At 38.6% G+C, this 27,850-nt stretch overlaps 1 protein-coding gene across 2 annotated transcripts; it reads left to right on the forward strand.

The window, feature by feature from the left end:
- Positions 1-1,396: 1,396 nt before the first annotated feature.
- Positions 1,397-27,462, forward strand: RADX (RPA1 related single stranded DNA binding protein, X-linked). 2 transcript variants are annotated; one of them, XM_074601816.1, is made up of 15 exons: positions 1,397-2,361; positions 3,491-3,633; positions 5,995-6,187; positions 9,400-9,508; positions 9,662-9,753; positions 9,848-9,970; positions 11,046-11,153; positions 12,803-12,970; positions 13,546-13,706; positions 14,206-14,417; positions 15,558-15,626; positions 20,932-21,011; positions 24,554-24,847; positions 26,115-26,297; positions 27,238-27,462. In XM_074601816.1, exons 1-15 carry the CDS (start codon positions 1,767-1,769, stop codon positions 27,396-27,398), a joined length of 2,691 nt encoding a protein of 896 aa, XP_074457917.1. In that variant the 5' UTR covers positions 1,397-1,766; the 3' UTR covers positions 27,399-27,462. The 2 variants fall into 2 exon arrangements, with proteins under 2 accessions (XP_074457917.1, XP_074457918.1); XM_074601817.1 differs by lacking the exons at positions 3,491-3,633; positions 5,995-6,187 and having other exon boundaries at positions 1,398-2,361.
- The last annotated feature ends 388 nt before the right edge of the window (positions 27,463-27,850 follow it).

The raw sequence follows: 27,850 nt of genomic DNA on the forward strand, positions 1-27,850 counted from the left end.
GACACCTCCATTACAACTCAGAACACACTCATCTTTAGGTAGAAGCAATAATGAGTATTATGCATCCACTTAAAATGGAATCAGGACCAGGTGCAGCAGAAGGTTCTTAACAGGATGCAGGGAATAAAGAGCCTATTTCATAGAATCATAGAATGGTTTGGGTTGGAAGGGATCTTAAAGATAATATAGTTCCAGCCCCCTGCCATGGGCAGGGATGCCTCCAACTAGACCAGGTTGCTCAAAGCCCCACCCAGCCTGGCGTTGAATGCTTCCAGTCATGGGGCATCCACAACTTCCCTGGGCAACCTGTGCCAGTGTCTCATCACCCTCATAGTAAAGAATCTCTTCCTCGTATCTAATCTAAATCTCCCCTCTTTCAGTTTAAAACTGTTGCCGCTTGTCCTATCGCTACACTCCCTGAAAAAAGTCCCTCTCCATCTTTCCTGTAGACTCCCTTTAAGTACTGGAAGGCTGCTATAAGGTCTCCCCTTCTCTTCTCCAGGCTGAACAACCCCAACTCTCTCAGCCTGTCCTCATATGGTTGGCTTTCTGGGCTGCGAGTGCACATTGCCAGCTCATGTCCAGCTTTTCATCCACCAGTACCCTGAAGACCACCTTGGCAGGGCTGCTCTCAATCCATTCTCCATCCAGCCTGTATTTGTGCTTGGGATTCCTCCAACACAGGTGCAGGACCTTGCACTTGGCCTTGTTGAAATTCATGAGGTTCGCACAGGCCAACCTCTCAAGCCTGTCAAAGTCCCTTTGGATGGCATCTCTTCCCTCCAGCATGTTGACCGCTCCACACAGCTTGGTGTCATCCTAACTCCTCGTTTATGCCCCATGCTATGTGAGTTTGCATAGAGGCGTTTACGTTGGGCTCTGATGAAGCTGACTCACTGGCTGGAGTGGCTGCAACTCTTTTGTGCTGCACTCCGGGTGCTCTACTGCCGACCTGTGACCCTTCTCCAGGCTCTGGGCATCTATCGCTGGCACTGGCATCAAACTGGTCGCAGTGGGGTGGACTGAGACAACTTCAGTTCAAAGCCCTCTTCACTGGCTTGGCAAGCCATGACCGAAGATGCTCTTCCCCTTGACTGACAGACAGACAGACACCATCAGACCTTGTTTCTCAAAGCGAGTCCCATGGTCCCAGAAGCTGAATCCCTAGCTGTGGTACCAGTCCTGTAACCATTTGTTGATTTGCCAGATTTTTGTTTATTTTGCTTTTATTTGTTACACAGGAAGCTGGCAGGCCTGGCTGCTGTGCCATACCCCACTGATGCCGAGCCGGGGGCACCCCATGGGCTCTCCACAAGAAGATGAGGGTGGGCAGCAGGTCAGCACCGCAGCGGACATACAAACGGCCTTTCCGTGCCGTAGCCTCCAGGCTCGGTTTCTAACGGTTTCTAGACGCCAGCCTACCGGCGGAACAAGCCCTGGGGTACCCCTGAAGTGCGGCAGTGCCACCCACCGCCTCGGGAACCCCTTCTCTCCCCCGCCACGGCCTGTTTATCACCGGCTGCTCCTCCCACCGTTTCCCCGGGGCCTTCTGCTTCCTCCTTCGCACCCCCGCCCTCGCCCCCGCCGCCGCCTTCCTGTCACCGTCTTCCCTCCCCCTGCGCGACCGTTGGGAGCTTTGAACGGAACGCGGCGCGCGCGCGCACCGGCCCCGGCCCCGCCCCGCGCCATGGCGGCGCCGTGGCTCAGCCGGTGACAGCGGGAGGCCGAGGCCGCTCTCTCCCTCCCCAGCAGCGGCCCGGGCTGTCATGCAGGACCCTACCCCGGAAGGTGCCGGCGGTGGCGGCGCCCGCCCCGACGAGGAGAGGCGGGGGGCGGCGGCGGGGGGTCTGGCGAGCGGCGGGGCCTCCTGGCTGCAGCGGCTCTTTGAGGAAGTGCGGGGCTCCTCCCAGCTAAGCATGGCCCCCGCGGAGCCGCCGCCCCTCACGGTGGCGGCGGTCGAGCGGTACCTGGCCGAGGCGCCGCCGCCGCCCGCCGCCCCGCAGTACTGGTACGACGTGACGCTGGCGGACGGTGCGTGCCAGCAGCGCTGCTACCTAGCGCCGCGCCTCAACGGCCTGGTGCAGCGCGCGCAGCTGCGGGCCGGCGCGCGCCTGCGCCTCAGGCGCTGCTCGTACCTGTACGACGAGAAGCGGCTCCGGTACGGCTTCCTCTGCCTGGAGGAGCTGGAGCCGGCGGGGGGTGGCGGTGGGACAGACCCCCCTGCCCCGCCCCGCCGCCCCCGCCACTGCCCGCCGCCCCTCCGCGGCGAGAAGAAGCACTACCTGCCGCTGTGGAACAACGAGGATCCCTACGGGGACATGTGGGTGGTGGACAAGCCCCAGGCGCAGGTGGACGTCGACGGTAAGCGGGGAGGAGGCGGGTGGAGAGGAAGGGGGTGGAGGGGTACAACCGGCCCAGGGGCAGCCGGGCGCCCTAGGGAGGCCTGGGCTGCTGGAGGCCTCGAAGGCGCCCACAAAGGTGGGAGGGTGCGGGTGCTTGTGTTGCTTGTGCGGCTGGGCCGAGCTCCCTGGTCAGAGGCGACCCTGCAGTTGCGTTAGGCGCCAATATGAATATGCCATACACATCGCAGTTTACGTGTTTGTGTTACCTTGAGGGTTTTTTTTAAACTTTACGAAACATTGGCTGAAAATATGTAGCTGTGGTGCTTGCGCCCGGTCTTTTGAGGTGTCAGTCATAGAATTGTTATGGTTGGAAGATACCTTTAAGATCCTCAAGTCCAACCGTTAACCTAGCACTGCCAAGCTACCACTAAACCATGTCCCTCAGCACCGCATCTACACATCTTTTAAATACCTCCAGGGATGGTGACTCAACCACTTCCCTGGGCAGCCTGTTACGATGCTTGGCAACCCTTTCAGTAAAGAAATTTTTCCTAATATCCCATCTAAATCTCCACTGGAGCAACTTGAGGTCGTTTCCTTTTGTTCTGTCACCTGTTACTTGGGAAAAGAGACCAACCTGCACCTCGCTACAACCTCCTTTCAGGTGGCTGTAGAGAGCAATAAAGTCTCTGCTCACACAAAGACATCTGTTCCAGTGGTAGTCTCTTGGCTAGTCTGTGGGACTGGGTGCACCTGGAAGCTGCCACCCAAAATGCAGCCAGTGCCGAGGGACTTGTGTCAGTCCATGAAGACTAGTGAGGAGAGAGGTATAAGTGTGACTTCTGCAAAATTGTGGTGCCCTTTTAGGTTAACGCCTGTGTCTTTTGTAGTAGCTCTTCTGCTCATCTGTCAACACTTATGTATCATTTTAAATTAAACTTTAAATTTTCAATTAAAAAACAAAGCTATGCTGTGTGCTGATAGCTCAGAGCAGGATTTCATGGTGAATAATGTCAGTAAATGAGCCTTTTTAAATGTTAAAAACATTAAGAAAATACATGTGACATCCTGGTCTGTGCACTTTACTCCTGAAAACTTAAATATTCAGTCATCAATGCTCTTTTTTGGTCTTTTTTCTTTAACCTTAGTCTCCAAGCTGACTTCTCTTGGTCAGCTGGAAATGACCTGGAGAAGCAGAGCTCACTTCCATCCACTTCTTGTGAGAGTCCTGCACAAATCTAGACTAAGGTACTACGGAAAACCAGAGAAAAAACTGGATATGCCTTATCAGGTAAAGAGGGATAAATACATAGGTTAACACTCAAACAAATAGCTGTAGGATATTTGGAAATTATTATTCCCATATAGTAAGCATGTAAAGTTAAGATTTATGTTGTAGCTACTTTATATTAAAAATGCTACCTTTACAAAAATGCTGAGCCTTTAGAGTAGGAAATGGTGAATTTAGGGATCATACGTACAAACTTTGGTGGATGTGTTTCAGTTACTAGTTCAGTTGAGCTTTTTGTGAAGGAAGAAAAAAAATTGGAGTTTTTAGTAGCTTAACAGCCTAAGTGTTTCTGGTCTCTCTGTTTGGAAGCTGGAGTTAGTCAGTCTTGTCAAAAAAAAGAAACGCAAACAAATTTTAACAATTTGTATCCGCTAATTCTCTCACCTGGTGACTTCCAGATAGATTGTTTTATTGTGAAATTCTTAATGATTTTCTTAATATGTTTTATTTGTGATATTTTTGTGTAGATCTGTTTAGAAATGGAGATAGCAGGTGTGGTGGATTGCTCCCAGCTGGCAACTAAGCACTTGCCAGCTGGTCGTTTGCTCTCCCCTGCCCCCCTCCAGAGGGGTGGAGGAGAGAATTGGAAGAACAAAAGTGAGGAAAAACCCATGGGTTGAGATGAAGACAGTTTAATAAGATGAAGGGGGGAAAAAAAACAGTCAAACAAGTGATGTAAAGGCAATTGCTCACCACTTCTGGCCAGCAGACCAGTGCCCAGCCAGTCTCTGAACAAGGGGTACTTTGGGAAGACTAGCAGCCCATTTTATATCTGATCATGATGTTACATGGTGTGGAATCTCCCCTAGGTCACTTGAGGTCAGTTATCTCAGCCGTGTCTCCTCCCAGCCTCTTGCCCATCCCTAGCTTACTAGCTGGGTTGGCAGACTGAGAAACAGGGAAAGACCTTGACATCGTGCAAGCGCTGCTCAGCAACAGCTAAAACATTGGTGTGCTAGTCACAGATCTAAAACGCGGCACTGTGCAGGCTGGTACAAATAAAATAAACTCCAACCCAGACAGACCCCGTACAGCAGGGCAACACTTTACAAAGAGCTCCAATAATGTACATAAATTCCTCCATGGGGAGAGAGAAGTGTGAACCATCTTGATGAAAGGCTGTGATGTTCTCTTATTCCAAGTTTCCATTCCCTTTGCACGTGAAGAAAAATCTGCGTCTTTTTATTGGAGGTGCTTCTCAGTAGACAGTCTAGATGGTGCTCCTAACTTTCATGGCAGTTCATCGGTCATATTTCCTGGTATTAGGTGTAGAATCAATAGCCAGAGCTGATTCAGCTCAAGAAGTTAGAGGAGACAGATTTTACGTGCTTTTTGCTTTATGCGTTCCTTTTTTAGATAGTGTTGTGTGTTGAATTATTCTTATTAGATAAAAACCAATGGGCTAACGAAAGATTCTATGCTTTAATGGTTTACTTTCAAGGATGCATGGTTCATGACTAATTAGGAATATTAGAATGAACTAACAAGCGTTGATTTGTATAATCTCTTTATTGAACTTGGAATAAGGAAAAGAGGATTTTAGAAGAAGCAAGGGAGAAAAACACATAAGGTGTTAGATATGTTCAAGAATGGTAATATACTAAAGAAAGAGGATGGTAGTATGAACAAAAGCTTGAGGCTGACGGATGAATGGATAAAATGAAGCATTTTTGTAGAGCTGAGGTTATATTTTTCAGTGGATTGCTACTTTTTAAGACCATTATAAGACTGTTCAAAAATATTTTTCACTGCCCAGTGATCTGCTCAGTTATGGATTCAAAGTTCGCTCAGGTTGAAAAAAAAAATTGGGTAGAAATCTTTGTCATGAGAAGAACTTCAATGAAAAGATAGTGGTTTGCAATGCAGATTGTTTTCTGAATTTATTTTTTTTTGCTTGAAAATCAGACTTGTGTCGTTTTTTGATCAAGAATGTTTAGCAAATGATCCTGTAACATCTCAACTTCCAAAATATGTTTTTCCTCCATGGATATTTTGAAATGTTATTCTAAATACAGCATTCTCGCTGATAAAGAAGAATCTTTTCAGTATTGTTTCTTGTGCATGGTGTTTCCCCAACCTCTTCCAAAAAACATCGAGTGAAACTGGTGTTACTTACCATTACTGAGCACTGGAAACATAAGAATTTGGGCGGGGGTAGTTGTGGAAAAATTATTTTGTGGAAATGATGGATTTCTTCAACTCCAGTATTCAGTACAAGTTTTGGAACATACTCTGTGTCCATTTATAATCATCAGAGAAATTGTTAATGAGTCAAGTAGCTGATGAATTATCCAAAATAAATGCATACCAGAATGATGATAAATAAAAGATGAATGTATTTTGTCTCTCTTCTTTCTTTAGGCTTACTTTGAAGTTGCTGATAGTTCAGGCATGATGTCAATGGTTTTGTGGAATTCATTATGTCCTGAATGGTATAACAGTATAAAGGTTGGCACGGTACTTCTTCTTGAACAGTATGCTATCAAAACCAGTTACCCATTTAAAACACAGCCAACCCCAGGGGATTCACAGATGAAGAGATTTGCTACAATTGGTTAAGTATTGCAGAAAACTGTTTTGCGTCAATGAAATATAGCTGTAAAAAAGGCAGCTCTTTATAGAAATGAAATAGAAAGCTATCCATGGCTGAGACTAGTTGTTAAGGTATATATCCTTAAATATTAGCTCTGAAAGGTGTCTTAGCATCTAAGTTCTTATTGTTCCCTGTTTATGTTTGGATCATGTCTACAAAGTTTATTGCCACAATTAGTTAACACCTTTGTTTAAAAAATAAATAAATAAAAACCTAATTCCTGATTTCAAGTTTTGGGGTCATAAAGACTGGCTTCTATCACTGAATTTTAATCTGATTCTACTTCCTGATTCATAATACAGATATCATTTGTGCACTTGCTCACACCTTATTCCAGCTCACTAAAGCACATTGTCACCTCATCTGACTTTAGATTTTAGTGTATATGATCAAAGCCCAGAGTATCTGCAAAGCTCCACTGAATAAAAAGTTGCATTGATGACTGCTGTCTATGCTGAAACAGCAGCACCATGGGAATACACATATGAAGAATATTCCTTGGCTATGAGGAAGTATTTTCTTACTTGCAGTTGTTTAGTGTAGCAGATACTCAAGGGAGCTATGCCACAGAAATACAAGTGCTGCAATATAACGACAATAGCCTCTTCAGACTGGATTTGGTCAACTTTTTTCTCTCCTACTTCGATGAACATGAGTTCGTTTCCCTTTTGTGCTTTCATACTCAGAACAAAATGACAGCCAACGCTCAAAAAATTCAAATAACTTCCTTGAAACAAGCAAATATGCGTGTTAGTGAAGGATGATGTATATATAACTTATTACAATGACAGTTTCCTAATGCGGTTGCTACAGTGCATGAAAATAAACAATATTTTCACTGCTAGAAGCAGTGTATTTTCTGCCTAATGTATCTGTGCCTTAAAACCAGATCTTAATGTCTGAAGTGTTTGTGATGAGTTGGCAGGAGAAAGAAATGTTTAGCACGGAATGGAAGTTTGTGACAGAAGCTGCTGATGATTACAAGCCAGCCCTGAAACCAATTATAATTGCCACAAACCCTTTCTTCGGGAAAGGGACAGAATAAAATATGCCGTCTGAGGTGACTTTCTCTATAGGCAAATATCACTTCATTTTAATGCCTTCATTCACACTACACTACTGATTTGTGCAAATGTTAAAGAGATCAAAATGGAAAATTAAGCCAATGGGCTGTAAATGGTAATAGATGTGTAATGGAAGAATTAAAAGTCAATCTATAGTAAAGTGCCATGGTGTATTTTCAGAATGCAGATAAACTGTAGAAATTACTAATTTTCAGTTCATATCAATGCACGTACAGTAAAGGTGGTACTTTTCTCAGCAGAAAGCTCAGTATTTTGTCTTAATATGAACTACCAAAGCATATAATACCATCCATTGATGGATCTTATGCCCATATATCCTGTGAGAAGAGAGTCTAAAGAGAAGTGAATATCCAGAAAAAAGTCTAGAGCAGTTATAAAATCGATTTTATGCAACTCTTGGTATATGGTTGGGTTGGTTTTTTTTGTTCAGCTGAAATGAAATTTAATGCCTCACTAATTACTCCATTAATGTAAATATCTCTGTATATGCCAAATATGGGTCAATATTTCATTTTTTTAAGCATGCATGAGTGCTCCAAAAGTTCTTCAGCTACTAGTTAAAGCAATCAATTACACTGAGTTGCTTAAGTTACAATTACTTTTTTCCTCATGTATTTCCAATTTGTAATTCCATCGAACCCCAATTTTCCAGTGTTTCCTTACAACCATTCACCTGTAAACCTTGTAAAATCTATCTGTAGCCTTAACAAGGCCACAAGGGGAAAGGACTTTCCAAATTAAGAGTTCTTGCAAGACAGTATGCTTCTGGCATATTCCTAGGTTTCTGTGAATTGAGTTCTGCATTGCCTGCTTCTGTTTGCAGCTGCAGCATTGTACAACATGCTGACAGGTGCTGTTTCAGGACCTAAAACTTTTGGAGCTTAAATAGTTAGTACCAGCACCTTGAATTCTACTGCCAGGCAACGTGTGCCTTTCACAGATCACTGAATTTATGTGGTACTGACGAAAACTGCTGTTTTGAATAGTCTGTACTGACCTTAGCTTCTGAATCATCCCAGGGTATCGTCCTGAGTTCAGTATATGACTTTCATCTAATCTCAAAATGACAGAACAATTTGATAAATGCTTTTGATGCATGGGAAAGTGTTGTTTTCAGGAATTTTCTCTGAGTTACTTTCCTAAAACACCATATGCAAAACCACAGTTATCCTCCAAATACATTTCTAGAAAGCAGTAGCCAAAGAAAATTCTGAAGTAGAGTCTGATTTCAAGTATAACGCCTTCCTGTTGTTGAACCGCTAGGGTGAAGGGCTGTATATAATTATATAAACAATTGTATACATTATTTATACCTATTTAATTACTTTTCTGGGAAACTTCATCAGAATCTGTCTTTTTCATACCAGCAAGATTTGTCTTGTTCTGAGAAAGACAATAGAGTACCACTGGTGTATTTTAGATGCTGAAGACATTGCCCCTGTATTTTTATCTGGTTGCAGAAACCCTCACTTCGCCCAGTGCTCTGCCATGTTAGTTATTCAGCATCTAAACAGTCTGCTTAATTTATTAAATTTTTCAGGTGCAGTAGAACAGACATGGGAAGACCTTTTGTTTTCCTCCACGGCCATAGTGTATTTCTGTCATACTAATAACTGCCTGAGCTGGTATCAGGTGTGGCAGTTCTCATCTGATAATTCTGTTTTCTGTTTTACTTCATTGTCTGGAAGTCAACTTTAGATCTTAGTGACATTGGAGAATGAAGCTAGCGTAAGAAGTACTTTGTATCTAATCAGTATTGTAGTATTTGTTTCTGCTGCTGTTTTTTAAAGTATCCATCTGGATAAAACTAATTGGCTCATGTAGAGAACTGAAAAGTTTAAGATAGCTCAGATTACAAAATTGCATTGTTGAATGCTGTACCTGATTTCCTTACTTTATTTTGATGAAAACCTAACATCAGAGGAATTGATTCATAATTTAACAAGCAGTGAGACAAAGTTGAAATACTTCATTTAAGAAACTTCACCCTGGATTTTTTGTGGATTTTTTAAGATTTTGGTGTTTTTTTTAAAATTTGTATTCATGCCTGAAATGTTACTGACTTTTTGGGGTTTTTTTCTCTGTTAGAAATCAGCCTTAATGTTCGAGACCCTCCTACTAAAATAAGTATTATTCCAGAAGAAATGGTTAAACCAGATTGGGGATTGCCTGAAGTTAAATATCGGTTTATTACAAGGTAAAATAGAATTTTGTTGGTTGTCAAGCTGGAACTTAAATTTCACTACATTACACTGAATGTTAATTGGAAATGTTTTTTGAAAAGTTTCTGAGAAAGCTTTGTGTTTTGTTATTAACTAATACACATGTTTTTGTTCTGTTTTGGTTTTAGGTCAGAACTGGATGACTTACCAAACAATCATTCCTGTGATGTTATTGGTCTTGTGACGTTTGTAGGAAGAGCTGAACGAGCAAGAAAGAGAGGTTTTTCTATAAATACGACTTTCAGAATTTATCAAACAAGTTTTAACTTTCTGAATAAATGCTTATACATTTTTCTTAATATTTGTTTATATAGAACATGGTGAAGACTTCTGGCTGTATCGTTGGGCACATGCCATTGATGGGACTTCAGACCAACCATTCATACTGGAATTATTTGCGACTTCTCAGCCAGAAGTGTTTGAACATATTCACCCAAGTATTCATCTCTCTATAATACTTATTAATATTTATGTGTTTTTCTAGTTGGTTGCTAATTTCAAATTCTGAGTATAATTGCCACTGAATAAAAATTGGCCATGGTTTATCTCCTTAAACAGAAAATAACTGATCAGAAATTAAAATGTAAAAATAAAAAAAATGGTTTTAAGTATTTGAAACCCTTATCATATTGGTGATCTGCCAGTTAGTCTAAACAATAGATGGGCAGCTGGGCCTGGGGCTCACCCAATCTCATTAATTTCAAGCAGAAACTTAAGTGAAGCACCTGTGTCAACATCAGTAGCAAATAAAGAAGGTAGCTGGTCAAATCTATTACTGCTTTTTTCCCTGTAAATAAAAGCTTCATTTCTTTGAATAAATATTTTTTGGACAAACAGCAGTCATCACACAGCTATGTTAGTTATTGCATGTGAGCTAAGAATGATAAATTTCAGACTGGAGCATCCTCAATTAAGGATTTTAAAAGAGCTTTAAATGTTTCTTCTTGCCTTCTTTCTCTTTTCCTCCAAGCACTCATCCTTCCTTTAACAGTGGTTGGTGTCGTGCATTTTTTTTATATCATATGATTCAGGAACAGCTACACAACCCTGTTAAGATTATGGCTGCATTAATCTTGAGTGTTCTGGAGAAATGGCAAAGAACGTCATTCCAGTGTTTAACTGAGATATTAACAGAAGAGTGAGTTTGTATTCTATTTAGAAGTTTTGCAGTGGCATGCCATGATTTCTTGTGCTTTCTGAAACACAGCCATCTAATATCCATATTTTTACTGTTTGTTTCATTGATATCCTCCTGATGAAGTATCTGATGCTTTAGTCCTAACATGTATGCTGAAATTTCCTTGCGCAGTTATTATATTGAAAATTTAATTACATCTCCATATTGTAATTTATAACGGAGGCTCAATACGTGCTGAACCGTTTGTAGGGTCAAGAACTAAAGTGTCTTGTTTAGAGCACTTAATAAAATCAATCTAGTGCGTGTCAATCTTGGCATTCTAAAATCAATGAAATATCAGGAAAAAACCTGAAGGCTTTTTTTTTTCTCTCCAGTGACGTATTTGGTGTGTACCCAGATGAGAGTGGTACGGGACCTCACTGAGAATCCTTCCAGCACAATTTACCTTACGACTTCAAATGAAAGTCAAATATTCATTACAGGTAACTTAAACTAGTTTTAGTTTTACGTAGTTCTCATCTTATTTCTTTGGAAAGGGTATTTTTGTTTTACAGCAAAATAATCAGTGCATAGTATTAGTTTCCCTGTCAGAAATGACTTTCAGTTAATAATGAAATACCATTGCAAAAAGAAAAAGGAAAATTGCATTCTTGTGAGGCATTAACGGGTGTATCTCATGAAAAGTACCTAAGTATTATTAGGTTGTCATATGTTTATTAATTTTTTCAGCCTGTTTTAATCCTTTGGGAGTGTAGCAATGCAGATTACTGCTTCCTTAAAAACATTAAAAATCACTTGCAGCTTTTCTGGCTTACAGATTTCCTTATTACAAAAAAAAAAAAGGTATAGTTGTCTTAAATTTATCTTAGCTAATCTTTTTCAGCAAATACTTGGAGAGCTGTTACGTTTCGTCTTTGCCAACCTGCAGGGTCTTGTGCAGACCATGTGGTCTGGGAAGGGATGTGGTGCTGGGCTGCACTGAAGAAGCATTCCTTCTAGATGGTCTTGTTTGAATACTCCCGTCTGCAGTTACAATACACTTTATGGCCCTGTGATGCTGTACACTAGATACCACCAGTCACCATGTCACAGGCAGGACCAGGCACAGCTGTTCATGGTGTATTTGCTCTTGAATCAGGAGGCAGATTATAGCAGTGTTGCAGGCGAGTGATGTACTGACCTAATTGCAAGGGAGTGTAAGATGCAATCGGGGTATCTTCCCTGTGTTTGTTTATCCAGCTCATTTCTTCAGTGTTCCTAACATACCACTCACCCAGTCTGAATCTTTCCGCTGACAAGTAGGAATAGAGAAAAATATGTGCTAAAAAAGTACCTGAGCGTAATCAGTTCTATACACTTGGTCTTTCCTGACAAGCTGGGTAGGATGTTTTGTGCTTAATTGGACTAGCCAAGCAAGCTAGTATTTTTTTTAATATGTTTTTAATTATTTAATTTACTTAATTTACTGAGAGGTTGGGTTTTTTCCTTTGCTTCCCTTCAGTATATTTTTGTGCTTAATTTTCTAATTAAATAGTTAAGCTCTCCCCCACCCTAGCTTTAGTTCATTTTATGTCTGTTTGGGTCCTAAATGAGAACTACAGCTAGAGTTTGCAAACCATTGGATAAGATCTAGTTTAGTTCACAGCTTAGACATAGATCTGTTCAGATTACAATTTATTTAATAAAACTGGTATTTCATCCATATCTTTGTTTTAGACCAGCCAACGATGAATACATAATGATCAGTAATGATTTTTGCTGACCCTATGAATATGATTTATCTGCTCTTTCCTGCTAATAAAACAATTTCTGATCATTTTATTCTTTTGTATGGTCCTGTGAGAAAGTATTCCGGTAGCATTTTTGCTAGTTGTGTTATTTCTTTCTACTACTTAACAGTTTTCTTTCTTTCTACTACTTAACATTTATCTAACTTTCAGTGTCAAATGCAAGTGTTAGTCAAAGAATTCAAGATACTAATTTCATAAAACACTGTTGACTGTCTTTTGTGTTCTCTAGTCCAGTTTTTCTTAATTCATTTTTTCTACATAGTGTTAGGATAGTTTCAAGATGAGAATGGATGACAGTAATCTGCTTTGGTTTTGATATCTGATTATTTTTGTTTTAAAAGGGTGGCACAAGGGCCAGCCATACACCAAGGATACCAAAGTGAAAAACTTCATTCAGTGGACTAAAACACAAAGTGAAGCTGATCAAATGAAGAAAACTGTCATTGGCGGCTATTATCCTTTTCCACGACCTCCAAATAACTTTTTGAAATATTGCAAAAACAATAAAGGTATCATACCGTCAAATATCTTTAAGATTTGTAGCCTTGTAACCTTTTTCAGTTCAGTCTTACTCTAAGCATTTAAAGCATCAGTTAAAAAGCAACACAGTTACTATACTGATTACACAAATTTGTAATGTCATTTAAGAAAAACTCCCTTTCATGACTAAATGTGTTACAGGCTAAATCCTCATCTGACAGAAAGTATCATGGCACCAGTAGCTGCAGGAGAATTGTAGCAGCTTACGTGAGCTACAGATCTGCCCATAAGTTTTACTCTGAATATTCTGCTAAATCAGAATTTAAGACAGTTATACTGAAAAACACGGTGAATTCGAAATTTCACCTGAAACAGAAATTGTGGTATCTGATAATGCATACTAAAAGATGGTTGTGAGCTAAAAAGGTTTATGGTTTAATTTTATTTTCATGTGAGGTGAACAACAAAAAGATTTAAAATTCTTCAAAACTGTAATTTTGAATCAATTTGATATTTAATAACAAATTATCTTTTGAGTCTTGCATTCAGACATTTTGATATTGTATTTCTTTAAAACTTGTTTACGGAAGTTTCTTTTTTGCAGTTGAGTCAGTTTTGAAAGCTATAGGTGAAACGGGGAAAGAGATTGAAGACTTGCACTACAGAGAGCACAAGCGCATTGCTGTTCAAGGAATAATTAGCGCTATAAGATACATCAGCTGTAGCAGTGTGGCTGAAGAAGCCTCGGGAATGCAACTTGTTCAGGTACCGTGTTTGAGAATTAATGCTATAGCACTTAAGCAACTATGATTGTAATTAGAATGGAGAATTTTGCATTTGAGTTCAGAACCTAGTTACATTGTCTCTTGATTAACTTCATTTTCTATTTTGAGAGTAAAATTTTTGAAAGGCATAATTTAGAACTTCTTAAAAAGCAACGATTCAGTGCTTTTCTGAAAGTGTTATGACAGTCCTCTGTAAAACTACCTCTGTTTAGAAGTTGCTAGTTTGACTGACTGGATAACCTAATGTAAATTAGACTGTGGGAGAGGCAACACACTCTCTGTCACTTTCTAGGCAGAATTAATATGATTAGAAGATAATTTCTGCTAGATATAATGTGACTTTCAGAAGGTAGGGTAAATTGTTTTGTTCCTTTAAAAGTTACTTAAAGCTATTGCTTCCAACTCAAAAACCTGCAAGTTTTAAAGTTTGAAACTTTTGAAACTCTTTGAAACTCTTAAACAATTAACTGTTGTTGCAGAAAGATACTTCAAAGATTCTTGAAAGTTCTGCTATGTCCAAGGAAGACTCTGTTCACAAGGGAAAAAACACCAGCCTTCAAACTGAAGAAGTTAAGTCTTCTCTGGGGCCACATTGCCCTCCTGGGGAACAACATCAGCACCAAACTGTATTGTCAAAAAAGAGTTCAGTTAAGAGAAAGATACCACGCAGATCAAATACAAATGGAGAAAAGTAAGTTCTCTTCATAAACATATAGTGGATCTTCTAAAAAGTGTTTGCAGAAATTAGTTCAGAGCCCAGGCCATAGAAAATATATAAGAAAGCTTTAAAAGCTTATATAGTTTAATCTTGAAAAGGTAGTTAGGTGCTTTTCCTATCATCAGTTGATGACAATTATACTGTTCAGGCTAATGAAGGATTGATTAAAGCAGGTGCCTGGTTTGCAGTGCTCTCCTCTGATTAGTATTTATGCTACTTTGTTATTAATTTCACAGATTTGAAATACAGGCAGTTAATACTTGAACCGTATATAGTTTAGTGACATAGCCGTGGAAAAAGCAATAGTTACAGTGGTGTGAGGAAATAAGATTTCTTCACTGAAAATGCAGAATCAGGATCTATTCCTTAATTTCAAACATACCTTATTTTTTTCCTTCTAGTTAATAGAATGTACTGCATGTAGCTGTAACTTACTGTCAGAGAGGCAAGAAGATGGTGGTCACCTAAAGCCTTGAAATAACTTGTAGTACTATGGCTCTGCTTGTGATTGGATTTCATGAAATTTTATTGCATCTAGATGGGCGTAGTCAGAGGATATCAGTCTGATATAAGGAAATGGAATAAGACAAAATAATTTGCCTTATACATTAGTTTCAAGAGTGAAATACCTGCTTGTATAAGATTGCCCTTTGTTGCAATGTTTGTGCAAAATCTAATATACCTGTACTTAGTATTAAAAACCTGGTGTATACATTGACGGATTTAATGTTGCAAAAATCTAGCCAGTCACATCTTTTTTTTCCTTTGTAGTGGATTTCTCATGTTGTAGAGGGTATATTTTTCTTCTCAACATTTCACATCTAAAAGTCATAATGTAGCAAGAGGGTGGGTATCCAGAATATTTTGAGGGAAAATGAGATGAAATGTAATTAGGATTGAATGAAAACTTAAGACTAAGAAAACCCTGAATAGAAGTTCTGTCTTGGCAGTGTTACAGCAAACTTGTTAGTGGATTTCCATTCCATAAGGTAAATTCCAACATTTGAGTGTCTTAGGTTGATTCTGCCTGAAAGAAAAACATGCATGTTCTTTGCTTTGTGTATTTCCATTTAACTAACTACTGTAAAATAATGGTGAATTTCCTACTTTAAGGGGAAGTGCATCTGTTACTCCTGTATCATCTTACCCCTATTTCACACGGTCTGCAAGAAGAAAATTTGGGTAAGTCATGTGAAGTTAGTTATGTTAAATAGTTGCAGTGATGAAACAAAGATATTTGAAGACAAACTTTTACAGGTCAAGAATCTGTATGGAAATGAAATGAAAGAACAAATCAGGGTAAAGTTTAATTTTTTCTGTTCAATTATTCTGTACTGATTCCAGTTCAAATACATTGGATTATTTTATTCTGAAACATAATTTTGGCTGTGTTATTAAACATATTTTTATATTGTTACTAGTGCCATTTAGGGAATATATAGTAACAGGGGTCCATAACGGTAAGCAGAGTAATATAGTAGTTTTTGTTTCAGAGAGATTACAGTTTAAGTAGCAAAGCCAGAGGTAGGAGGGAGGGATGCTTCATTAGCCAGCAGAGTGAACAATGTAGTAGCATTAATGGATTTGCTAGTGGAGGTTGAGCTATACAGCATCCTCGGTGCTACAGAGGTGTAAGTATAGTTGTCCCTGAGAAGCCACCTGGCTCCTTCCACTGCCTAACACTCAAGTCTTTCTTGAACTCCATTTGGATCCAGAGAAAGATTTAAGAAAAAAACAAACAAACAACCAAAAAACCACAGGTAGGAATTTCAATTCCAGAGCCCTGATAAGTGTGGAACCTAATGAAATAACTGCAAATGGGAAATTACTCAGAGAACTGAATGTAACCGTTACTGTTATTAGTCTGGGGTAAAATGCTACTTTCCTTCATGCGTTTTGTTTAAGGGCCATAAATTCATATAATTTGTTCCAAACACAGTGTGTAACTTGAATGTTTGAACTCTTTGGTGTCAGTAACTTCGGATGTTTGGGTTTGTGTCATGAGAACATATGCCCCTCAGTTGCCACCTTAGTTTACCTTTAGCACCTCTTCCCTCCCCACTAAAACAGTGAATCATAGTGCTAGGGATAGAGCAACAATAGTAATGATGGAGTTGATCAGTTGTTGTTGACCATTCTGCCAGTATTACTGCCCTACAAGCATGTCTATTTTCTTGAAAAAACATTTCTTGGAAGCTAATTTGCAAAAGCTTTTTCTGTGGGATTTACCAGGCTCTTTTCAGCCACGTGTCTCTTTTTTCCTTTGGTCCTCTTGGTAGATCCTGCATTTTCTAGGGGAAATGGTTGCCTGGCTCTGCAGGCCATTTATTAAAACTGTGACACCTTGCTTTAAGGTCACATCTCTGCAGGTGGTGCAGGAGTTTGCAGGGACTTGTGGCACAAATCCATAGGAAAATAATTTTTTTTTGAATGTGAAGTTTTCTTTCATTTGCTGAGAAATGTTCAATTTTTTTCTTGGGGGTGGAGGGTGGGAAGAATTTCTCCCCATTTCCTGAAAGTAAGAAAAAAGTTAAGGCATGTTTACTTTGTTCTCTGCTTTTCTCAATCTGCTACTCTCCTCGCTACCTGTGTGTCCACTCTATCCCATTAGTGCTAGAACCCCAACTAAAGGAGGAGAAAGTCTGTGTTGGATTATGGAAAGCTGTTTCACTCTATATAATTAAAAGGTAACTTGTGTATTTCTGTAATTAACTATGAAGTTGTGCTGAGTTCTCCAAATTGCAGAAGAAAAATAGAAAGTTAGCCTGACATACCTTAAAAGTGCATTGTTTTCTGTTCTGTTGCTTAGAAGTAGCAGAATGTCAGCTCTCACTGAAATATTTTAATACATTGATAAAATAACAACAATAGAGATATATTTTTAAGTACATATTCTATCTTAAATGATTTTGCATCAAGTATTTTGTGCAGTTTTTTCAGCATGTGGTTGCATTTTTTAAGTTTTTTTTTGTTTTTAAGGCTTATTTTAAGGCTCTTTATTGACAACCTCAGTTCCTATGTTTCTGAGGTAACTTATTTGTCTGATTACTAAGGGTTTCAGAAAGAACAAGGTAAGAGAAAACTGGTTAATTTAATATTACTGTTGATATTTATATCCTTGCTAGGAGAGACATTCAACATAAATGTACTTTTAAGCATTTCATATACCGCAAAGTAGTTTCATTGATAGTTTATTGTGAATGAGGAAAGATCAGGAATTTTAGAAAGGCTTATTTTTATGTGGAAGTGAAAAAAACCACAGTAGTTTTCATAGCATTTTAATCTTTGCAAGTTTAGCACTGCAGTTACCGTGGAGTTGCTCATGCACTACACGCTCATACCCTACACTGCTTGAAAGTAACTTTGTATGTTTCTGTCCTTGCAGTTTCACTTCTAAATGTTTATGTAATATAGACCCTTTTCTCCTTTTTCCCTCCCCTCTGATGAGAACTAAGGGATGAGGATTCTGTAATACGGGGAAATTCAGCTTGAGGTTTGCATGACTGAAAGTTTTCACGGAATTTAACATTTTCTTCAGCCTCCGTTTTTACATAAATCAGAATTTTTCAGGGAGAAATTGGTAGATACCAACAATCAGTTTGTGTAGACTTGTCAAATTATTGTAGAAGGCTGTTTGGTTACTCTGTTACTTGCCGTGGTAGAGGCGTATACCATAATGGTGTCATGACAGTATTTCAAACCTGTCTATTAATAAGGTTTTTACCAGTTAGATCAGTGAGCGGGTATTTGGTTTTGTTGTTTTGAGGCACTTTAATACCTTGCATCATTTGGGCATGGCTACAAGTTGTAACTATTTTCTTTCTCCTTTTTTTAATCACATTTAGTCCCAGTGCTTAGGAAATAGGTGTGAGGCACGAGAGATGCTTATTTTCCCAGTATTTTCCAAAAGTATTAATCTGCCATCTATTTTGATGAATGTTATTTTTGTTGACAATACTTAAAGTGAAATGTCTGAAATGGTGAATTCCGGTGTATCTGGAAGTACTGAATAAAGGCTGTTTTTCAAGTGTCCCTCTGTGAAAAAGGGAGCCTGCAGAATGCAGGCTGAAAATAGCAAATTTGGCATGGCACAAGTTCTCATAAAGCTGGCATAGGCAAATAGGAATGTGGGTGTTTTGGTGTACAACAGCCACAGCATATTGCAGTAAATGGAAGGATTTGGGTTTTATCAGGTGGCTTGCAGACATGCTGGCAGAGAAGCATATAAATTGTGTGTCTGGACAAGTAGGTTTCCCTTAGGAACCTAGCTCAAGTTATGCTGTACACACATCCAGCACAAAGCAGTCCCGTAGGAGTAACACGTCAAGCAGGTAGGAGAAATCATCCCAGCTAGAAATCCGTGAAAGAAGTGGGGGAAAATTGTGACAAGTTATTTTCATATTTTTCAGAGGCTCTACTACCTCTGAATCAGAGCCTATTCACCTCCAAAACTAGACAATTTTAAAAGAAAAAGACACCGTTTCAATAATATTGACTTGCCATCAATCTGACTTGGTTTAATCCTCTGCTTTAATGAAGAGGGAAGTTGGCATGTATCTAACTTGATGCGTTGATTTCTGAGCAAGCGTTTCCTAACGTTGTGCTAGATTTTCATGTCTCTTGTTGGGAAATCCAAGTCTCGAAAGTGAGAGTTAGTTTTGTGGGCACTAATTTTTAATTACACTAATTTTGTTAATATTTTGAAAATGTCTTCTAATGGCTTGAAAATGTATTCACATAGCTGGTATATAAATGTTTAATTTATTCTTATACATATAGAGTAATTACTTTCCATGATGGTTCTTGTAAAAGGAATTAATTCCTCATATGATACTATTTTCATGGAAACATTCTTTTATCTAGAAATAATACCATAGGAAGCACAATGAAATTACTTGAAATACCATTTCAGAATGGTAAGAGACAAACTTCCCTGCTGCCTTTCATCAGAAAACGTAAAAATACCGCACCATAAACTTAGATCTGACATCTTGCATGTCTGTTTCTGAGGTTGCCCTGGACCCCAAAATTTTGAAACATACTTCGGACTACAGAGTCACGTAGAAGCACATACAAATTTTCATTTACCAACATTTTCGACACAACTCTGCTCAGAAGCTTGGGTGGGGGGTGGGAAGCAAGTATGGTCATGGTGTTTTGAAGTTTTCTATTTGTCAGCTTTTTTTATTTACAAAATGAGGTGGCTAAAACCTCAGTTGCGCAGTTTGTGCTGCTTAAGTGAGGATTCTTTCTGCCTAGAATTAGAAATCACAAGAAGATCACTCCAGTACTTAGCCCACACCATGATGATAGTGCATTTCATAAAATATAATTTAATACTTAAAACCCACAATGTATTTCCCTTTATCTTTTCACTGGATTTTAGCTATTTTCCACTTGCTATGAAACATTGACATGAAATTTTCAAGATATATCCTATTATGAAATGGGAAAAATTGGTAAAAAAATATGTAAATCCTTATGCCTGAAATACTGAATGTCTCACTAAATACTGTTTTCATGTTTTTTTCCTTTTCCGCTCTCTGTATATTGTCCCTGTGTATTTGCTGTTACAGTATTTTATTAGTAACTACTTTGGTAGTCTGAAATTTTAATGGTACCTTAACAAAGTCTTGCCTTTGTCTCAGTCATTTGTGATGTGAGATAATCAAGATAGTCTTTTTCCTAAGTTTATTCAGACATCATGATGAGTTTATAATGAGCGTAATGGAGCAAAAAAGAAAGGAATAAATGGGCCTAAGAGCTTATTTTACCATGTTATCGCTGCAGAGTATCTGTTACATTTTTCTGCTGCATAATATCCTAGGTAATTCATTAGAGATTGTTAGAGAACAGTTGCTTACCGTTAATTCAAAATTTTGAGGTTAAAAATGGAAGTGTAACAAAAATCTGGTTTGCTTGATTGATTGTTACAGCTGGGTAGTATGTTCAAAGGAAAAAAAATATTTGTAATCTCTCTATCATTTTGGCTTCTGGAGTGATGACGTGGTTTATGCTTTGATTTTGACTGCTGAAGGGTGCTGATATGAAAGGGCATCAGCATGCTGTGCAACCGTTTTTTTAGAATCAAGTCGTAAACCTGTTGTCTGTATCTGATGTTCAGCTTAGTGTCACACATGCTATTTCAATACGTGCCCAGTAGAGGGCAACAAACACTGTTTTCTGAGCGTAAAATACTTTTCTGCCTACTTTATAAAGCAAAGAAATACAGCAGTTCTTGTCCTAAGCTTTTCAAAAACTGATTTACTGAGCGTAGTAGGTGTCATTATGTCAAGCTGCTATATTACATGTCCCGTGATATAAAACCAGGTACTAGTGCTTACTCATTCAAGCTTGTATCATTTATCACTAGAAATCTGTTAAGGTTTGAACTTCTGCTGCATAGTGTTTGAGATTTAAATAGGTTTTAAATATATATATATATATATATATATACACACACACACTATAACTTTCTTTTTTATAGCTTGACTGAATTTCAACATGAAGAGTTTGTGCAAGATAAAAATGGACAGGCTGTATCAGACAGTGTACAGTACAGCACAGGTATGTTGCAAATAGTTGTTACATTAACCTTAGAAAGTTTAAGCTTACTTCTTGTCTTCAGGTCCAGAACACGCAGCAAAGATATCCTCATAACCCTTTTTTGTCAAGACAGCTCTTCTGTACATCTGGCTGCATCAACCTCTAGGGAGCCACTGTACCGATGTATTGTTAATGTCATTCTGCTCAGTTGTATCCCTGCTGTGTTCTAAAAGATGGCTGGAAGAACAGCGTCAGGCTGTTTCCCAGTATGGGGAATAAATTCTCAGTGTTGCTTTATGCAAATTTTAAGTTAGTTTTCTACCTCGGAAGCACTTAGCAGCATAAGACCTCTCGTTTTCTGTTGGCAGTTTTCTTGCATGTGATAAAATTGTCCTCCTCCAGCAATGCAGCCCCAAAGTTATGCGAGTACCTTACTAAAAAGACAAATACAAGATGTGGGAGGCAATGAATGAAACATACAAGCCAGTAACAAGGAATAAGGATGATGTTGTTTGATTTAGGGATTTTTTTTTTCTGAGTTATTGTTATTAACTTTTTCCTTTCTTCCTCTGCAATTGAAAAATAAAGTTGTGCAGTTAGTTTCTTGATATCTATTTTTGGATGAGTGAAGAAGTCTAATTTGTTAGTTGTTGTTCTGTGCAGCTTGGTCTGTTTTTTATTTCACGCAAAAATTTAGACATGTTTTCCTCTTTTCAAAGCTGACTGAATATACTCTGAGTCATGTAATTTTATCTAAAAGTTTGTCTACTGCTAGCATCTGTCCCAAAATTAACATCTGCCATTTTTCTTCTATGTACAGCTATATTATGTATAATGGTGTCCATCCTTTTATTTTTGCAAGGCAGCAGTTCATCTTAATTTAGTAATGACCTCAATAGGTTTTCTTTGTAGCCTATTAAGGATGATCTACTCCATTGTGCTCCTTTAAAACAATAGAAATGACAGTGAAATTTCCTGAATGTTTAATATATTAAGAGACTGAAATGACGAGGAAACTTTCAAATTGGAGAAAAACTTGTACAGGTAACTGTTTAAAGTGAAGTTTTATTCCAGAGAAAGAGCAGCCTCATGTACTATGTAGAGATCTGTTGTTCAAAAGTAAGAAAACATATCCATAAGCAAGTGTGCTAAGTAATTATTTTATTGGTTGTTACTCTTAGGTGAAATTTCTTTTTGCCTTTAAAAACAAGAAATCAAATTAAGTGTTCTCACCTGAAATTATTTTTACAGGAATTTCTTGCAGCTCTAGTGTTTATTGCGCTATGCTGTTACTGTCCTTAGAATTGTTGGGATATCACGTAGATCTCATAAAATGAACGCATGTATGTGAAGATGTACCGTGAAATACAGGCCTCAATTTTTTGACTGCATTAGATACTTTGCATTAGATACTTATATTTAGATACTTTTATTTAGATGTTTATATCTAAAATACAGCTATATTTAGCAACTTTTATTCTTAAATTAAGATATCATTTACATTGATATTTCCTCACTGCATGTGAAACCCTATTTAACTTCAATTGGTTGTTATTTTGAGTGTAGTCCAAAATAAATGAATTAATCTCTCATCTAATGTAAATATGCAGTAATTATGTGATTATGTTAGTAAATGTAGCTACTAAACATATGCACATATTTTTCTCACAGTATTAGTGTCAATTTTCTTTAAATTCACTGTCCTGTGTTGTCTAATTCCATGCAGCAAGACTCTTATTTCCCTTCTTCTTGCATACGTTGTACCAAGTTTCATAGGATCAGAGAATCAGTGAATGACAAGTTGGAAGGGACCTCAAGGATCATCTGGTCCAACCTTTCTCAGCAAAAGCACGGTCTAGACAAGATGGACCAGCTCCTTGCCCAGATGAATCTTACAGGTGTCCAATGTTGGGGAATCCCCTGCTTCCCTGGGGAGATTATTCCAATGGCTGATTGTTCTCATCTCCCCAGGAGTAACTTGTGCCCATTACCCTTCTTTTTTTCCATGTGACTCCTTGTAAAAAGAGGGTCTCCATCTTCTTTGTAGCCACCCTTTAAATACTGGAACATGGTGATACAGTCTCCCCTAAGCCTTCTTTTCTCAAGGCTGAACAGACCCAGTTCTCTCAGCCTTTCCTCCTATGGCAGGCTTCCCAGGCCTTTGATCATCTTGGTGGCCCTTCTCTGGACCCTCTTCAGCCTGTCCACATCTTTTTTGTAATGTGAGGACCAAAACTGAACACAGTATTCCAGGTGTGGCCTGACAAGCGCTGAGTGGAGTGGGATAACGACTTCTCTGTCTCTGCTGGTGATGCCTTTGTTGATGCAACCCAGCACCCTGTTGGCTTTCTTTGCCACAGCAGCACGCTCATGTTGATCTTGTTGTCCACTAGGACCCCCAGGTCCCTTTCCGCAGAGCTGCTCCCCAGCCAGGTAGATCCCAGCCTGTGCTGCGCTCCTGGATTATGTTTTTCCCAGGTACAAGACCTTACATTTGTCCTTGTTGAGCTTCATAAGGTTCTTGTTAGCCCATCCAGGTCTTCCTGCAGGGTGGTTTTCCCTTCCAAAGTGTCCAATTCCCCACTCAGTTTGGTGTCATCAGCAAACTTCGTCAGGGTACACCTGATCCCATCATCCACATCACTTATGAAGATACTAAACAGGGTTGGGCCCAGTATTGATCCCTGGGGGACCCTACTTGTGACAGGTTGCGAGTTTGGAAAGGAGTTATTTACCCTCTGGGTACGGCCTGTCAGCCAGTTCCCCACCCACCACACAGACCACTTGTTGAGACCAGAACACATCAGCTTCTCTAGGAGGAGGCTGTGAGGAACAGTTTGTCTGTGCACATTCTGGTTTCTTCATTTTTTAACATCCTGGTACTCCATCATAGCAATTATGACACTAAAAAGAAGTAAAAAAGTATACGTTCATAGAGGAATGTTGGGGTGGATAATGTACCCATTTCAGAAGGCTACTTGATGAGAAGTTGTTTCACAGGAGATGAAGGAGATAAAAGGCTATACTGGAAATATTTTGAAACAACCTTTCTGATAAGCTCAAAAGGTGGGGTTTAACACTCACCTTCAAAATTGGAAGTGATGGTTATATAAGCTTTTACCATTAACAATCCTCAAGTTACATGTAATAGGAAAGAAGAATAGAGCTATCATTAACTGGAGCAAGAAATTTGAAATGTAACATAGTCCTCAATATAAGCATATAGTTATTGTGCAAGGGATGGAAAAGTTTACCTTCACTTGTACCCATTTAAAACTTGTTTTCATGTTTTCTGGCTGTTCATTTAACAAGTTCCGTGCTCTCCAAAAACAAGCCATGATGGTGCTCTTCAGTGGTGAAATAAGGTTTTTTTTAAAGCAAGTCTAGCTTCAAAGGTTACCTCACACTCCAACCCTAGTTTAATTCATTGCGTTGTATGTTTTGAACATTCTGCCATGTCTTCATAATTGAAATGTTCTAATGAAAATATTTCTCATCTAGCAGAGAAGTGATGCAATTCTATGAGGATATAAGCAACTAAATATTTTCTGTGTTTATAATAGATGGAGAAGGAATGAATGATATACCTGAAACTGCAGAGACTGGAAGAAGTTGTGATTCATGGCAGAGTGACCTGTGGGCACACGTGAAAGACAAGTTAACGAAGTATTTGCATCACAGTACAATTTTCGCAGAAAGCATCCCACGTAAATTTGATTATGTGCACAAAGACTTGCTAATGCAACAGTACAACCTTCATGCAGCAGTGCACCAACCAAAAGAAACCAGAACTGATAAAAATATCAACGAGTTTAAAAGTGCCAGTGGCCTTGGGTATTATGAAGTGACAGTTCTGGGTAAGTATTTGGTAGCTCGATTAAGCGTCTAAAAAAGGTGTAAGATCTTAGCTCTTTGCTGTGTTGAGAATGACTTGAAGGTTTGTTAGAAACTGAATGGATTTCTCTAAATAAATCAGTTGATTCTGAGTATTTTTTTGAAGTTGAAAAAAGTGATTGACACTTTAGATTTTTGTTAGAGACCTGATTTATGATAATTTTTTACTGGAAAGCTGTAGTTCTCATTAAAAATACCTGTAAATGAAATGATTGAATATCTTGTTTCTTGTATAACTTTTCATATAATTGCAATTTTGTGTATGGGTTTATGTGTATCATTTGAAGAATGTGTGTAGTCCTTAAGCTATTGATTATTACACTTAGAGGTAGGTCCTGTTCACTAGTTAAGCAGTCTGACATCATCAGGTCAGTTATTAAATTGCACTTGATTGTCAGCTGACTTTCCTGATGGAGAGGTGTTCATCAGAAACAAATTAAGTGTTCTTAAAGGGAAAAGGACAACTATGAATGCTTCTTTTGAGCTTTATTCTCATGAAGTTGTGTTTTTGAGTACTGTTGCTCTTAAAGTGCCTTTCTTCCATGCTAGAAAATTAAGAGCTGTATTTTAGCCATACTCATCAACTGCTCTCTGCTGCTTCTGGTTAGCACAAAGCTCACTTGATTGCTATTTATTTGTTAAAATATAAATATGCAAGTTGATGTGTATCTGTTTGTCCCCATTAAAAGGAGAAGGAAATTGCCTACCTTAACTATGCTTATGTTAAGTTCCCATAATTTAAAAGTTTCCATTATTTGCTAAGGGAAATTTCCAGAGAAGGTGTTGAGTATTTACAGATACTAGAATCCTGGGACTTACAATATAATATTCAAGACAAAAGCAGAAGTAGTGCATTGCATACTGCATAGATACATTGGTTATAAAATTAATTTCTCTGTCCTTGTAGCAGTGATAAAGTTAGAAAGGAGTGTGAAATGGCTTCCAATGTTGGTTTCATATTTTCTGAGCTAACAGCATTGTTAGCCTTAAATCACAGTGTGTTATAACATCGTATCAATTTGAATGTGCTTATGTATAAATATATATACATATATAGAGAGAAATGTATTTTTAGACATCAGTCACTAATTAATGGGCAAAGAGCAAGTAAACAAAAATCAGGGTTCAGCCTGCAATAATTTAGGTTTTTACAAAAAAGAAGAAATGGTGCATGAAGTTGCTAATGGGTTGAAGATGAAGTTTTGGCTAACAAATATTTTTTTTCAACAGGTATAAACCACGATATAGCAATAGATGTTGCGTTTCTTCCACTGTTTTGTCCTGAAGATCCCCACTTATTTCAACTAGAAGACATTCAAAATGATACATTATTATCTTGTATGAGTTGCATCTCTTCATGTCAGCAGAAGGCCACTAGCAACGGAAGGCTTTGTGACATGTTTCCACTTTCAAGTGAGACTGGCTTTTGTTGACTTTACTCATTTATTATTTCTTGTTTTATCTTACAGTGCAAGAGTTGGTCCTCTATAGAAATCTCTGTTGTAGGTCAGGCATTGTTCACCTCTTCGGTGAAAGATACATGAATTCTATGTGACCACCTTTAGTAAATAAATGTAATACTGAATTTTCAAGGCAGTTTTTACTGGAGCTGTTCTCATGCTCTGAAGATAGTATTTTAATATCCAAACCACAAGCTCCTAAGTGACGTAGATAGTGTTTGCAGTTATTTGTTGATGCAAAATTATACTGACATAGAAGTCAGTATGTGTGGCTTGAGCATGTGAATATTTGGCTTTATCTGCTTCAAAATAGAGTGGAATAACTGTCAATCAGTCAATCCATTTCACTGATGTCACTTTGAACAGCTGCTTTAACACAACAACCTACAGTGCCTATAAACTGAAGTATTTGCCTGCTGTGGAATTATTTTCCTTATCCTTATTCCCTATCATTACTCCATAATCCTTTTCAGATTATGCTTCTAATTACTGTCACCAAATATGGTGAACACTAATAACGTCTGTCATACTGCAAAGTGCTATATAAGCATCGCGTTTCCTGCATGTTTGTGTAGACAGACCTGATTTAATTTAAATATATCTTTACTTTTCCTCGAATAATACTATGAAATCTGAGAATCGCTAATGGTTAAGTAATGAATTCAGATGTTCCATATCTAAGTTCTGATACTGTCATTTCTAGTGATGGAATTTACTAATAGATTCCTACCTACCAAAAAAAAAGAATCCCAGTAGGCCAGGATTTAATAGTTAGAGTGAGGTTTTTCACTGAATGAAGGTTGAACATACACACACTACTGCATGGAAAACAATGTCAATTCAGTATACCTTTTTTCTGTATGGTTTTTAAAGTGTATTTTCTTAACTTCTAGATGAAATCGTAAAAGCAGCGATGGATCTAGATGGCAAACATGTTGTCTGCATCTTGGACATCTGTCACTTGGGTGATGATAAGGTAGAAGTCTTTCTAAGCAAAATCTACAAGACTGTGGAACAACCTGGTGTGGACCCAGTGGAATCCAGTGTAATTTAATAACTTATTTTTCAAATTTATATTGTTCAAAAGGAGGGAAATAAAATTGCTGTAACGTGAATAACCCTCTACACATTGCACTTTTCTAGAACTAGCAGACACAAACATAAAATTATGATCCTTAGAGCAATTGTAATGGTCATCCATGTAACTGAGAAGGATGACTGTTCCCTTTATTTTTCTGCAGTCTTGAAATGGATTACACAACGTCTTGGTCACTTATGTTCAGGAAGGCTGAATAGTTAATACAGTAAGCTTATCTTTTGATAGGATACCATGGAGTATGATTGTCATCTCTCTCTCTCTGCCTGTGCACATACATGCAGGGGAAATGTGTGTATCAGGGTGGGAACTGAGAAGAGAGGCAGGCTTTCCCAATATTAAAGGCAAAGTTTGCAAAAGAATTAACTGGCTGTGATATAAATTTAGTCTGGAAATTAGAATAATTTTTA

This window comes from Larus michahellis, chromosome 9, assembly GCF_964199755.1.
Source record: "Larus michahellis chromosome 9, bLarMic1.1, whole genome shotgun sequence".
Classification (NCBI taxonomy): domain Eukaryota; kingdom Metazoa; phylum Chordata; class Aves; order Charadriiformes; family Laridae; genus Larus; species Larus michahellis.